The sequence below is a fragment of the Pelecanus crispus genome, chromosome 4 (genome assembly GCF_030463565.1).
Source record: "Pelecanus crispus isolate bPelCri1 chromosome 4, bPelCri1.pri, whole genome shotgun sequence".
NCBI lineage: Eukaryota > Metazoa > Chordata > Aves > Pelecaniformes > Pelecanidae > Pelecanus > Pelecanus crispus.
Genome location: NC_134646.1, coordinates 73,805,073 through 73,819,543, shown reverse-complemented (window position 1 = coordinate 73,819,543; position 14,471 = coordinate 73,805,073). Strand labels below are relative to the sequence as shown.

General features: G+C 39.3%; 1 protein-coding gene across 4 annotated transcripts in view; it reads left to right on the top strand.

Moving 5' to 3' along the window:
* Positions 1-14,471, top strand: part of PPP2R2C (protein phosphatase 2 regulatory subunit Bgamma) — a 202,075-nt gene that overhangs the window by 138,846 nt on the left and 48,758 nt on the right. For all 4 annotated transcript variants that reach the window (XM_075708969.1, XM_075708971.1, XM_075708968.1 and 1 more), the window contains 4 exons: positions 6,644-6,741; positions 7,346-7,511; positions 11,714-11,826; positions 13,483-13,660. In XM_075708969.1, coding sequence (XP_075565084.1) covers positions 6,644-6,741; positions 7,346-7,511; positions 11,714-11,826; positions 13,483-13,660 — 555 coding nt within the window. The remainder of the gene's footprint in view (positions 1-6,643; positions 6,742-7,345; positions 7,512-11,713; positions 11,827-13,482; positions 13,661-14,471) is intronic.

The following is a 14,471-nucleotide window of genomic DNA, read 5'->3' as shown; positions in this document are numbered from 1 at the left end:
TCTCTCTTTGAGTGAGCAGTGAACCTACATTCAAATGGTCTGAATGGGAAGGTGCTTTCTTTGGTCCCTGAGGATATAGGGATGCACGGACCTGTGAAACTCAGCAGCATCATGATGGTCTCACGATCAACCAGGGCTGATGCAGGCCGCCAAGCTGTGTATGTGTAGGATTTCTGAAATCCAAAAGTAGGAGATTAAAGATGGAGAAAAGGGAAAGATTTGCTCAGTGCTTGCCAGGATTTGAGATTAGGAAATTTGTTGCTCCTTTTTTTTTTTTTTTTTAAACTATTATTTACTACCATCCCCAGCTGAAGCGTTCTCGTTTCAAGCAGCCTTTCAAGAGCTGTTCAGCATTTGACCCTGTGGGTTTGGATTTCGCATCAGGAAGAGATTGTTATACTCAGGAAGAAAGGCGATACTTAGCCCGATAAACTTCCTTGTTCTTGCTTGGCAGGATTAAATGGAGCTGTTTGGATTTTGCCCTCGATATATTTGTCCTTGCTAGCAGTGAAGCCAGGCAAAGTGTCTGGTAGGAAAACAACTACATGAAGTATAGCGGGCACACTCTGGATTTCATGCAGTTATTGATTGATCACCTTGTTTCACGGATCCCTGAAGCACTTACACTATTAGCATCTATATTCAAAGTTTGCTTTGGCCCAAATCAGCTTGCTGTTGTGTTTTGCATTTCCTGTACATCTAACATGGAGCAAACACCTACCCTTTTGCAGCATGAATTCCATCAGGTTTTAAAGCCATAATAAATGAGAAAAAAAGCAAAGTGAAAGATTTGCCAGGCTGACAGATAATCCCAGGGCAAAAGGGCAGATAGAGCCTTCATTTCAAACTCCATTCTTATCTTCTGCTGTGGCATTTGCTTGTGCTCTTTCACGCTTTCTCAGGCTCTCATATGTGCATATGCTCTCCCATGTATGCTCTGTTGTGCCCTTTCTCATGCTCTTGCTCTTTTTAACGTGTTCGCGTGCTCTCTCTCCATCTCATGCATCCTTGGGCTCTCTTTTTCTCTCGTCTGTCCTTCTCATACGGCCACCCAGCTATGTACTGGCTTGTATCCTGTGTTGTTTTGGTGACTTGGAGGGGTGATCAGGTAGTTTCTGTGTAGGTCAACAAAATGTCTTGTCTGCCAGTAGGGTGGAGTTGGCTTTCTGCTGTGTTGGCTTTTAGCGCTAAGTTTCTGACCCAGCCAAGGTGGACAGTGTGATGCGTGAGGTTTTGCATTGTGTTTACTTGGATTTTGAGGGGTTGTTCTTGGTGTCACACAATCCCTGGATCCAAGATGGTGCTGTGAACCAGAATGAATGTGTGTTACAGAGTCTGCTACTTCAAGCAGGAAATTTTTCTGTTGTCAAGGATCTCTCTGTCAGCTGTTTTGGAAAAGAAGGATTCATCTGACCCTCATACCTTTGAGGTTTTGCATACCTTGTTTTCTAGCTGCTTGAGGAAACCTTTGAAACTTCAATTTAAAAAGATATAGCAGGCTTTTTCTTTCCATCCATTTTTTTCTTTCCCTTTTTTTTTTTGTTCAAGTCTAAACTAAATTCTGACAACACAGCTCATTGTAATGGCCTTCCCTTCACATGAGATACTGTAATACTGCTCCTCTTTTATCTGCCATTTGTCCTTTTGTTTTATGGCTCTCTTTGTTGCAAGCTGCTTTGTTGTTTCTTCCAGATTATGCTCCTCAGGGACTTTTGTATCAGTGTGACTGAACATTGCTTGCAGCCATGCCAGATTGTGCTGTGATCTTACTGGATTTCACAAACCAAGGTTAGGCCAGGTTAGAACTTGGTTGAAATAACACAGACTACAAGATTGCCTGCTAGCCACTGGGAACATGCACAACAAAAACCTGACCTAGATGCTGATTCAGTCAGCTCAGGCTGACAGCGTTACCATGCTGATTGTGGTGGATGTGATATAAAGGAGAAGTTCTGACCTGTTCTGGCTGGTAGGATTTCACAGCTTTTTTTTTTTTTTTTTGAGAAAAGTACTGATGTTAATTCCAGTGTTCTGGCCCATTCCAAATCCTTTAATTCTCTATCAGGATTACACTGCAATTTGACAGAATATTATATTCTCTGATCTTCTTTTCCCTGTACTGCTCTGTGATGTTGTTTGCCCTCAAAAGTTGCTACTGCTGTCCAAAAGGCTGCATTCCTGTGCTGGGTGAAATAGTTTTGAAATTTTCTTTGCTTTCCTGATCTTCTGAAGCAAAATAAAGTATACCAGGGCATTCAAATGAAAGGCCCCAGAAAGGTAGAAATTATTAGTAAAAGTAGCAAACAGAAAATTGTAGTTGAGCTTTTCTCAGAGTTGCCTGAGCTTTCTGACCAAAAGACTGCACGAAGATGAGTTAAGTGTGTTCAGACTTCGCTTCACTGAGTGCATACTAGGTGGGAAATGGCATGCCGTTATGCTAGAGTGCCCCAAAATGATTCAAGGACACATTATATAGATAAGGCTTTTCTAATTATTGTAAGGGTATTTGGACCTGTTTGTGTTATATAGGAATAAGCTCTTAAAAACCCTTAAAATAAACCTGTAAGAGGCTAGAAAGTGAACATCGAAAAGTATGTGATGGTGTGAAATAAAGGCCAGAATTGATCTGGGCTACGTGTACCAACCTTTGTTTCATCCCACCCCACAGCGAGCCTGAGGGAGGGCTGCTGGAGGGTTCGTTTGCCGGCATCCGTGCTGGAGCAATACTCATGAAGTAGAGGGAAGAGAGATCAATCAACTAGAGATATCTTGGTGTGCACGGATGTACACTGATAGACTTAAATCTATTAGAAGAGCTGAATATATCTAGCTAAGCAGCACTTGTTGGGTGCAACGCTGCCATTAAGCACACTTAAAGAGTGTAAATTGTGAAGCTGCAGAGGAGTTAGTTAATGAGGTACAAAAGGGCAGAGGTGACTAGGAGTCAGGGAATGAAATACTTCAGACTGGATCAGGAAAAACTTCCTGTCAGTTTAAGATGTAATGTGATGTCTTTCTGTGAATATGTAAAATTAGTCCGGGGAACGAAGTCTGTAATGCATCGTACCTGCTGGAACAATTTGCTGTGGCAGGATGTGGAATGGATGACCAGGTATATACCCCCCTGGAGTATTTTAATCTTTTGAAGGTTTTAGGTTTGCTTTTCTCAGTCAGCGTCTGTATTTCGAGTGTCCAAGTTGTGCTTTTTAACTGGATGTTGAGCATCGTGACTTTTAAATCCCAGTTTATATACATGTCTGCATAGACAAAATAGGGAATTTAAAAATGGAGTAGGAAGATTAATATTGGATAAAAGTTGGGATTTGCAGTCTGATTGGAAACATTTGCCCACTGGCATTGAGGTTACCCGTAAGTGTTCTTAATAGGTAAATTATCTCTGTCTTTGATAATCCTAATCGTTAGTGCAAAGCTTGGCACTGCCAGTGGAGATATGGAAGGTGTAGTGCAGAAGAAGGCTGGAAGGAGTCTTTCATCTCTGCCATCCCTTGCCAAGGGCTTACCGTACATGCAAATTCATCAGCTCTTCCATTGTGGAGCATTTATATATCCTGGAGAGGGTGAAATCTGGTAGTTAATTGCTCTGTATGCTCAGGGGGCCGTTCTCCAATGGAAGAATCTGGAGGGTGGGACTGTAGTGGCTGGTGTTGCTACGGTGTTAATAAGTATGTAGGGGAGTGTTCTGCGGAAGGGTATGAAGAGCTTTGTTGATTCATTCTGTTCCTACCTCTGTCACAGGAAGAGCCAGCCTGGCTAGTCTTTTTTATGAAAACAGCATGACTGATGTTTGCCTGCTGAACAGATATGCTGGATAAGTTGGTGGTTTGGTTTTTTTGGCTGTTGTTTTCAGCTGTTATTTACAGGATCAATAAAAGTGATTTTCCAATTCAAGGATAATTTTTACCGCCAAGCTGCATAGCCTCTAGGTTGGAATATTGGATCTGCTCTTTTTCAGAACAAGTTAATTTAAAAATGATAGGTAGTTTCCAGTTCAGAATTAGTTTTTTTCTAATAGAAAGGAGGGATGCAGCTGGAAGAAACACCTTGGGGGAGAGAATTTTGCCTCAGAACATCATTACGCACTGCCCACAGATACTTAACGTTTTAGCTGCTTTTCTTGAAACAATAATCACTTAACTGCACACACAATTTTCATGACAAATGCCACATAATAACAAACTGCAGAGCTATTTTATTATAAACCTGGTTCAGTTACTGTTGAAGTCAGTGCAAATACTCCTGTGGACTTTACTGGGCTTGGCTGATGCCCTCTGTAAAGTGCAATATAATATTTTGTGACCGTTGTGACCATAGAGAAGAGTATTTTATGCCATTGTGGAAATATTCCAGGCCAATAGCAAGTGTATTCACACATACAAGTTCAAATGCCATTTGTTCCTTTTGCACAGTTATTTTATCTGATTCTTTTGTGACCTGTTGAGAAAATCATGTATACGCTACACATGCACATGCACACACACACAAATACTCATGTATTTTAACAGATGCTGCATTCCTCCCCTCTTGCGTTTACCATTCTCCCCCATTGCATGCTTCAGATAAGTCTCCATTCTAAAAGGACTGTCAGTATGAGACTTCTGCAGTTCTGCCTGTACGGTTGGTGTAAGATACAGCTTTAAACGAGTACAATCAAGCAGGTATCATTTTATAACCAGGAACCCACACCTACTATCAGTATGAATTTTGCAGGATAAGAACAAAATAGCCAAGAAATGTTCTTCCACTGGAAGCACTACAAATGAACTTTACATGCCAGAAAATTTGATTAGATTTTTAGATAAAAAAAACCCCACAGTAATTTTTTAGATCAAAGTCAACCCATCCGAAGCCCCAGAGCATCATCAACCATAAGCAGAGTCTCTCTACTCTTCCTGGACTCTAAAAGACTAGGGCTTTTGGTGTTGTTACCTATAAAATACAGTCTGTGGAAGTCCACGTAGAAATCAAATGCCATTAACTTTTAGAAGCTTTGGGTTCAGACCCAAAATACTGTAAGTAGTCATGTTCCATTTTTCTCAGTCTACACATCCATACATTTTATTCAGCAAAAAAGAAAATGACATACACACTTTATGATTCCCCCTTCCTCCTTCATAATATGAAATGCATGGAAAAAAAAAAGGAAGGTTTGTTTGGTTTTGTTGTTTGGTTTTGGGGTTTTTTTTTATGACAGAACAATTTGAGGGTGAAGATTTCTTAAAAAAATTAGAAGATTTTTCTTTACCATGATTAGGGTAAAGTTTTCCTTTTTTAGATGGTGAATTGTTTATGATGTTCCAGTAAGAATCTGGCATTTGGATGGCTGTGTTGCTAATGAGAGCTACTGGCAATAGAAGCTTTCTAACACTCAACTGCTGGTTTATTAAAAGAATAATAGGAACAGATGTTTTCAGTTCATAAAATGTATCAAGTAAATGGTACATCCACTTGTTATTTCAATTCCTTTGAATTTTAGTGAACTCATTTGGGGCTAGGTTTTCAAAAGAGCTTAGCCCACTGTCGCCTCATTGTTCTCAGTATAAACTGATGGATGATGAACATGTTTGAAACCCACAGCTTTCTATGCCTAAAGGGGAGCTGCTAAATACTGACGCTTCTAAAAATCTGGCCCATGTTTCTGATGAGTGAATACTGATCATTATAGAGGATTCATACATGCAATCTCTGAGTAATACCCTGCATTTGTCTGTGATTGTATATATGATGGCTTCTTAATTTACTATTGCACTAGGCATTTTAATTTAAATTGTGCTAATAGTGTAGGATTAACTGTGGATTATGATTCTAGCATTTACTGTCATACAAACAGAAGAACCAGTTCTTTTGCTTCTACGGTCTCTTTCTCCCTTCTCATCCTGAGGTATAGTAATTTGTACTCAAGACTGGCCTCAGGTTTTGATGAGGTTTCTTGTTTAAGCTGATGCAATTGCTTAGGGAAAGGGAGTTGTTGAAAATGAGAAAAAGAAGAGGCTGGGATTTTTTTATCTCCTGATGACACATTTTTATGGTACTGAAATGATTTACCAAAAACGATGATTTGAATCTGCTCTTGCCAGCATTGCAGTGAGCAGTTCTGGTTTTGCCTCATCCCTCTGTGGTAGGACAGGCTACCTGTACTTTGCTTTTGCACTCTTGGCTCAAACACATATATGAGAAAACTAGTGCTAGAGGGTTATATTAAAACCCTCATAAAGGGTGAAAAATAAATAATACATGCAACAGGACTGAGATGTTATGTTGGTCCTTGCTAGAGGAAAGAGTAGGAGGCCAGTGCTGTTGCTATCTCCAGTACTGAAAAAAACTTCGTAGCAGCCTGAGATTGCTCCTCTTGAAGCATAACCTCTCCAGAGATCTCCTCCACTCCCAAGCTGCAGCTGTGCTGGAAACCCAGATTTGCCTCATTATGTTTGCACTTGTTTCATTCTGTTGCAACCTCAGATTGTAACGGCATGCGGCCTGTTTGCATTAGTGACTTGCTGTTCAATTCATCTGTATTCCTTCAAATCCCTCATTTGTTGCATTTTTTGTGGAGTGCTTGATATTTCTAATGGCCTTGTGTTGTAGTAGCAGTCTAAAATTTGTCCTTTTTCTCTTTTTCCTCCAGCTGATATTATTTCTACAGTTGAGTTCAACCACACTGGAGAACTGCTGGCTACTGGTGACAAGGGGGGTCGGGTTGTTATATTCCAAAGGGAACCTGAGGTATGTGAGTTACCAATGTAGTCCTTAACAGCCTGCTAAAACCTGGCTTCATTTTTAATACTTTAATTGGATCTAACAAACTTGTTTATTATCTCAAGATTCAGTAAAACAGAATGCCACCTCTTTGGAGAGGAATTGAAAGAGGGTAAGGATCTTTTACTCAGAAGTTTGCTCTCCCAAACAAAAATGCTTCAAAGCTCCAAAATTCTAAGCTAAGAAAAAAGGTTGTTTTTGTTTTACTTCTACATTCTTTTAATAGCTTTTGCCTGTTTGATGGAACCATTCCATTTAAAACAATGCCTTTGCTGTGATACCTTTATGTTTCACTTTTAAATTCAGTCTATCTGCGGTATTTTTTGTAGAAAGCTTGCCTGAATAATTGACAGTTCTTCAAAAATTCTGCCTTTTATTAAATGTTGCTTCAATACTTACAGGAAATTTCATTCCTGTAGAAACAAATATGTCAATATAATGTTTTAAATGAGAAATTAAATTACACTTTCAATATTTTTATATTTGTAAGGCTGCTTATACACCTTTCCTAAGAGATGGAGATATATTGCCATCATAAACCACATGTTTTTGTTGTTCTTATTCTCCATAGAGTAAAAATGAGCCTTACAATCAGGGGGAGTACAATGTTTACAGCACTTTCCAGAGCCATGAACCTGAATTTGATTATTTGAAGAGTTTGGAGATAGAAGAAAAAATAAACAAGATCAAGTGGTTACCACAGCAAAATGCAGCTCACTCACTTTTATCAACAAATGGTAAGATAGATGAGAGTATGTGGGACATATCAGCATTTTACTCGTTTTAGTGCTGACTGTGTTATATTTGTTCATTTTAATCTACTGTTTTAGTAATTTCCTCTTTCAGAGTTTACCAAGACTGTCATACTGACTCTGATATCTGTTATTTATGTATTTTATTCATCATCATAGGGTTTTTCCTATTGACTATCCATAGACATTTAGAGAGCTATCCATTTTTGCTATTAACATGCAGTGCTATCCTGAAATAAATTTTGTGACAAAGGCATCACCTTACTCAGCAGCTGTGTTTCACTGGGGATTTAGAATTTTGTCTGCTGTATTTGTCATAACTTTTATTCTTTGTAGATGTGTAAATGAATGTAGGTGAGAGATGAATTTCTTTTTCTTTTCATTCATTATCATGAGAATGGTTTATTTAAGTTCTGAAGAGTTACACAAATCTTTGGAAGGCAGTAGGAATAATAATGGGATATTGATACTGACTCATCTTTCTAACATGCTTAAGGCCTATTGATTAAAAAAATGCAGTGTTATTGCTAAGAGGGGATATGCAGATGTGACATAGGGGGAAGAAACTGAATGGAGCCTAACATGCACAGGTGTCATTTAGGAAACATTTGGACAGCCACAACCTTTATTACTGCTAGTGATGCATGAGACAGAAATACCCAATTTTAAATCTTAGATCTCATTATAATCAGAAAAGAGTTTTTCTTGTAGAAATCTGAGCATAATTGGGAATTGCTGATAGAAAAATAGTGTAATCTCACCTTTGGGAATTGATGCTTTAGGGCAAAGTGATTACTTCTAGTTAAAAATTATAGCAATAAATAATATTTACATTAACTCACAGTAGATAGCAATTTATTTTATGTTTTGTAGTATGTTTTCCTTAAAGTTGTCTTTTGACTTTTTGGGGGGACTGTTGCAATATTTGAAATGAAACTTGTCTGTTATAGCTAGGCGATTTGTGCTAATTTAATGGTTAGTCAGCTAATTATGCAGTTTGGGAGTTTACTTCTACACATCTCCCATGGTCAAAATATCCCTTCTACTTCAGATAACTTCAACTAAGAACAGCTTCTTCCAAGTGCATGATGCAAAAGCAGATTATTAAACCTCTCCCTTTTCATTTTAAAGTTTGTTTTTGGAAACACTGAGGAATACAGTCGAGTCCTCAGATACGCTGTTTTTACAGTTGGCCTAATAGACCTTTATATCATTTTTCTGGTTGATACTAATATGGGAGGGGAGAAAGGAAGAAATAATCAGTCTTAGTGTTGCTATGGGTGAATCCAGTTGCAGCCAACACTGAGCAAGCCTGGGACCTGGCAAAATACTTTGGCCTCTGTTTTTCCCCCCTTCTTAGTTCTGGAGCATCCCAGCAGACCTCTTTATGGTGAGAAGAACAGAAGTGGTGCCACTGGCATAGCCTTTGGATTTTGGCTTTGAATTACAAAACATTTTTGTGTGCCAAGGAGGATTCCTAGCTTCCTGGCACAGCAGGGTTGAAGCCTGAAGATTCACGTCTTGGCATACTCTTAAAGATAGTTTTAACTTTAGGATACAGAAGGCCCATGTTGAATTCCTCGCTGTCTCACAGATTACCTGTGAGCCATCATTGACCATGTATATCAATGCCATGACGATAAAAAGGGATAATAGTATTTTCCCTAACTTATAGAGAATGAAGGCGTTACCTGTCACACCGGCTCATATTGGGCAGGTTGTAGAAACATCTTGAGTACTGGTTTACGTTTACTACTTTCTGAACCTGATATTTTAATGCCATTTTTGGTATTTTGCTCTCTGGTAGTTTAGGATCTAAAGCACAGTTTTAGTCAGAAAAATGAGAACTGTGGAACAGCATCCTTTCTTTCTGCAGGCACAGGTGGGCAATGCCCACTGAATTTGCTGGAAGGAGCATCTCTCTGTTAGGGAACATGAGGGGAGAGTCCGTCTAAATCTCACCCTCAATGTATGAAACTTGGCAGGTCTGCACCTGCCCAAATCTGTTTCCGTTCTTCTAAGGAAGACTTCTGTCTGAGGCTGTTCCTGCACGGGTCACCCCTCTCAGAGGGGATCTTGGTTCCTTTCCAGTTCACACGTTACCAACAAGTCATCAGCTGAGCTTTGATTGCAGCATCTTAATTCATGGAGGCAGAAGGAAACCACCAAGGCTTCTGAATCCCACTGGATTTGAAGTGCTTGCAGTTAGCAAATTTCTGATTTGCGCTGTAAACTGAACTGATCTTGTAGTATAATAATAAATTATTAGGATTCATTGGTATCTTTTGTACCAGAATATATTGGGGCCACTTTAAATGTGAGCTGCACCGGGTAGATCAGAATTTGGCCCGTACAGATCCTTTCATCTGAGGATTTCAGAATGCTTACCAGACATTAATTAATTTAAACTTCACAACACCCTTGAGACTGAATGAATGCTGAACCTCACAGAGACGTTTGTTTCTATATTTTGTGAAATATAAGCACGCTTAGAATTTCTAGGGAGTTTTTCAAGTCCAAAGGCAGATGAAGGAGAAGAAAACCAAGACATTTGATACCCTTAATGACTAATAAAATTGTTTTCACTCAGGAACGTGGTGGTTTATCAATAGCAGTCAAGTCCAACAATGGAAAATTGTTTGCGGTTTTTCTTATAGTTCATTTTACAATTGCTGTATTTATCAATTTTAGAATATACATATAATATATATATACACACACATATATACATATAGAAATCCCAAGTGCATGACATGGCCTGCATGTATTTTTAGTAATTAATTAACATGACCAATACAAATGAAATGTATTGAATACTGAAATGGAGCTTTTTAGTTGCAGATTGAACTAACCTCTTGTTCTGTATATTGATCAATTGTAGTATTTTTGTTGCTTGAAAATTAGCATATCAATATCGTTAGGAGATGCATAATAGTAAAAACACTGAGAGCAGTGGAGGATTGATTTCAAAACAAAAAAAGATCAAAGTTAAAGTTGCTATAGCAATACAACGTGATTCATGTATTCATATATCCTGCCTTTAAAATGATTTGTACTAGCATCTGAAAGAAGTATTTGGATCAGCCACAGTGGGGAAAGAATTATGCTTTGCTATGTACTTTGGGAAAGAGGGGTAAAGAAGGAGAGTGGGATGAAATCAGAAATGATGCAGGAACTGAGGTTAATGAAAGCTCTGGTGGCAGCTGAAGTACAGAGGCTTTGGAAGGGCTTTGGCTGCTTCGTGAACAGGTGAGTGAAACAACCATTAGAAGCTTGGGGACAGGTTTTTTTGCAGAAGAGCTGGCATTGATTTTTCAGCCTAGGGAGTGTTAAGGTTGGCAGGTTGGGTGCATGACCAGAGTGGGAGTGGGAGGGAAATCTGCAGCTTCAGCTACTACAAAAACAAGGACAAACTCCATCTGAAATGTTTAAAACTTCTATTTGTTGGCTTCAGAGGCTCTTTGCTAAACGAAGGGCATCCTTATTCTATCATCATATGCTTCACCCATCATGAAAAAGGGAGAGTTTAGATTTAATTCCATTCCATGTAAGATTAATATATTTTTCTCCCCACTTCTCTCTCTTACCCTTACAACACAATTTTCAGGTTTTTTTCTCAGTTATTTCTCAGCTGCTTTCCCTTAGGAGGGAGAAATGTCTCATTTTTCACACAGCCTTTCATTTTCTGGAGCTCCTGATGTTACACCAATACACCACTGCCCATTCCCACAATGGGCCAGGCAGGTATCATTGGTCTGTCTGTCTACTCCATGCTCTTCTTGTGCTGTTTATAAGTAACCTAGCAAACTGGCTTTAATATCAGGATTATTTCTTTGTGAAGTCAAATTGTCAAACTGAGCTTCAGCAGTGAGCATTGAGTGGTTTTGGTCTGTTCCACCTGCAAACTGCCAAGTTGGATACAAGAGCAGCATGTGCTCTACATGCTCTGCATGGTCTGTCAGCTGCCAGGAACCTCTGACTCGGTTTGAAGGTATGGGATGTGCTTTATGGGTATTTTTTCTGTTGGCAACATTTTCTGGATGTGCAAAATTAAGTGACCCAGACTGTTTCAGCATGGGACTTGCCTAAACCATGGTGTAGAAACTTCTTTAAGGAATATATTGTGAAAGGTTAGTAACCACATTCAGAATTCCTATGCTGACAGTTGTTTGTCTTTTCTTTTAAAGATAAAACAATCAAGTTATGGAAAATTACTGAAAGAGATAAGAGACCAGAGGGGTACAACTTAAAAGATGAAGAAGGAAAACTTAAAGATCTTTCTACAGTAACATCACTGCAGGTAAGCTGCTGTCTGTGTCCACAATCCAGTTGTTTCTGTACGAAGAAGGTAGTCATGGGTGCTAACTCAGTAAAAGATTTAAATATGTGCCTAATGCTAAGCATATATATGATTATCCTCATTGAAGTTTTAGCTGACTGATAACGGTCTTGAATCTGTCACACATTTTCAAGTCACAAATGCTTTATGATACCATAGTGACCAATACAAATATTTTTGGAGTGTTTATGTCAGTTTTATTCTTCCTGATGAAATTCTCTCAGTGTGACTTAATGTGCTTTCACAGAGGCTTCTTTAGCCTTGTGTGCTGGAAGCATTCTACTTGTAATTAATACTAAACAGTGTTTTTGCCTCATTCAGAGCACCTGAGTTCAAGACGTACACCAAATTTCAGTCTCATCTTTATTTCAGTAGTATAAAAGAATTATCTCCTATCTGAAGAGTGGGATTTGCAGTAGTCTGTGCTCCAGTGAACGTGAGGTTCTGCATTGCTGAACAGACGCAGTCATGGAACTCGTATAATTGTGTGTGAGAATGTAATAGATTTTTGCTCTCAGACTTTAATGGCTGAATTCACTCCAGGTGTTTTGGCAAGGGAATTGGCTAAAGGTTAGAACTGGAAGTCTATGTTGTATAAATGCGAGTATTTCTTTATTATTAAAAGCAACCAACCAACCCCCACCCCCAAAACAAACCAATATTGTCTATTGTGAAAAAGCTTCTGAAGTATAAAGATGACTACATTAATGGAATATTTATCTATTCTGTATGATTGGTCAAACAAAACCATTCCAGATTGCTTATAGTCTAAGAATTCAAAGGCTGAGCGAACCACTGTCTTGTTCCTTTAGTGGCAAGCTAAACTCAAAGCTTTAACTTCTCTGTGTTCCTCTTTAAACTATCTTGAGGACTGATGTATGATAGACTGTTTCTGATGCATGTTCAACAACATCGAATAGTCCCAATCATGGACCACAGCCTAGAGGTGTTTAATGCTTTACCAACAGGGAATAAATTGATAGTGTCTAGTTATTGGAGCATGACATTGAAGTGACACACAGGGAAATAACGAGGGCACAATGATGAGTGATAGTCTGTGGTCCTGGCTTTTCAGGAGAATGTGTGTATGTATGGCATGTCAATACACGTTGGCTTTGTCTTCCAAGACTTCGTTTGTTATGTTTTGCCAAGATGATAACCTTTTCACTACTTGAGTTTTTGAAAGAGAGATGTCACGTAGCAAAACAAATACTCTTAAGTGATTTACAACTAACAGCAAACTCTTTAGCAAAGGCAAAATACTGGGACCTCACTGCTTGTCAGAGCCAGAGCCTCCTGCATATGTGGGACAGTAGCTCCTGCTGTGGGACTGGCCTGTTCTGTGGCAGCTGCCAGTGTCTCCCTCCCCACAGTCCAGGCTTTCCATCACTCTGCCTGGCTCTCTGTGGCTCTCCTGCCTCTCCCTTCCTCCTTGGCAGGGATGGCCTTGCCCAGCAATTCTTCCATGGGGAAATTCAGCTTGCATACACTGTCGAGAAGTTTTATAATGTCACAGTCTTTGAATGCTTGCTCTCCGTTGAAACTCTCATCATCCTGGCAAAAAACTATTTAAAATCTTACTCCCTTTCTGGTTTGTGGTTTTTTTTTTTCTGGCAGGTGCCTGTATTGAAGCCTATGGATTTGATGGTAGAAGTCACTCCCCGGAGAATCTTTGCTAATGGTCACACCTATCATGTCAACTCAATATCCGTCAACAGTGACTGTGAGACATACATGTCAGCGGATGATCTCAGGATTAACCTCTGGCATTTAGCAATCACAGATAGGAGCTTCAGTATCCTTTATTGTGGTTCCTTGCTCAGTGTTGATAGTATTAGTGGAGCTTAAGAGAGCTGTTTTAAAATATTTTTCTGCAGACTTTAAAATACATGTTTACTTATCAGAATCCCTGCAGTATTTGCAACAGAAAATGCTCGAATATCATGAGAGACAGCTAAGAGGCTGCAAAAATCAGGGAATTTTATGTGAAAAATAACAGTCTTGGAGTTGGTTAATAAGGAGTAAATAGAAAACTGATGCCAGCTGAATGGTAACTCTCCACCTGACTAGAATACTCTATACTGTTATTTCCTGAAGACATTTCATGCTGAGCTACTCCACCTTGTTTTACTGAAAGGTCAGTCCTTACCCTGACCGTGCCCCCTGTTCTCCATCATCCTGCTTCCCAAAACTGTAATGCCTGAGATGTGCATAGTTTGGGAGTAAGGCTCAGCTGCTTTGTGTGAGTAGTTGTGTCTGTGATTAATGGAGTCATTGCTGTATCAGGTGCTGGTATCATCCTGAAAGCTGTGTTATGGGATCATTCCGGTCATCTGTGAGGCTGTCCCTTGCACTGCAACATGGTGGCTTGGAGGAGGAGCAAAAGAAAATGTCGCCAAGAAAAGTGATTCTCTGTGTTTTGCATAACATAAAGGGACCGGTAAGAAGAGAAATACATTATGGGGCCAGCTCACAATGTTGTGTTCCTTTGGTGATTTCTTAAGTATTTCTAAAGGAGTTAGAAGAGTATTTCCCTGTGGATTTGTATGAAGGACTGTTAGATGTCAAAGTGAAGTTGTCAGACTGGGGGCAAATTCCTAAAAGAA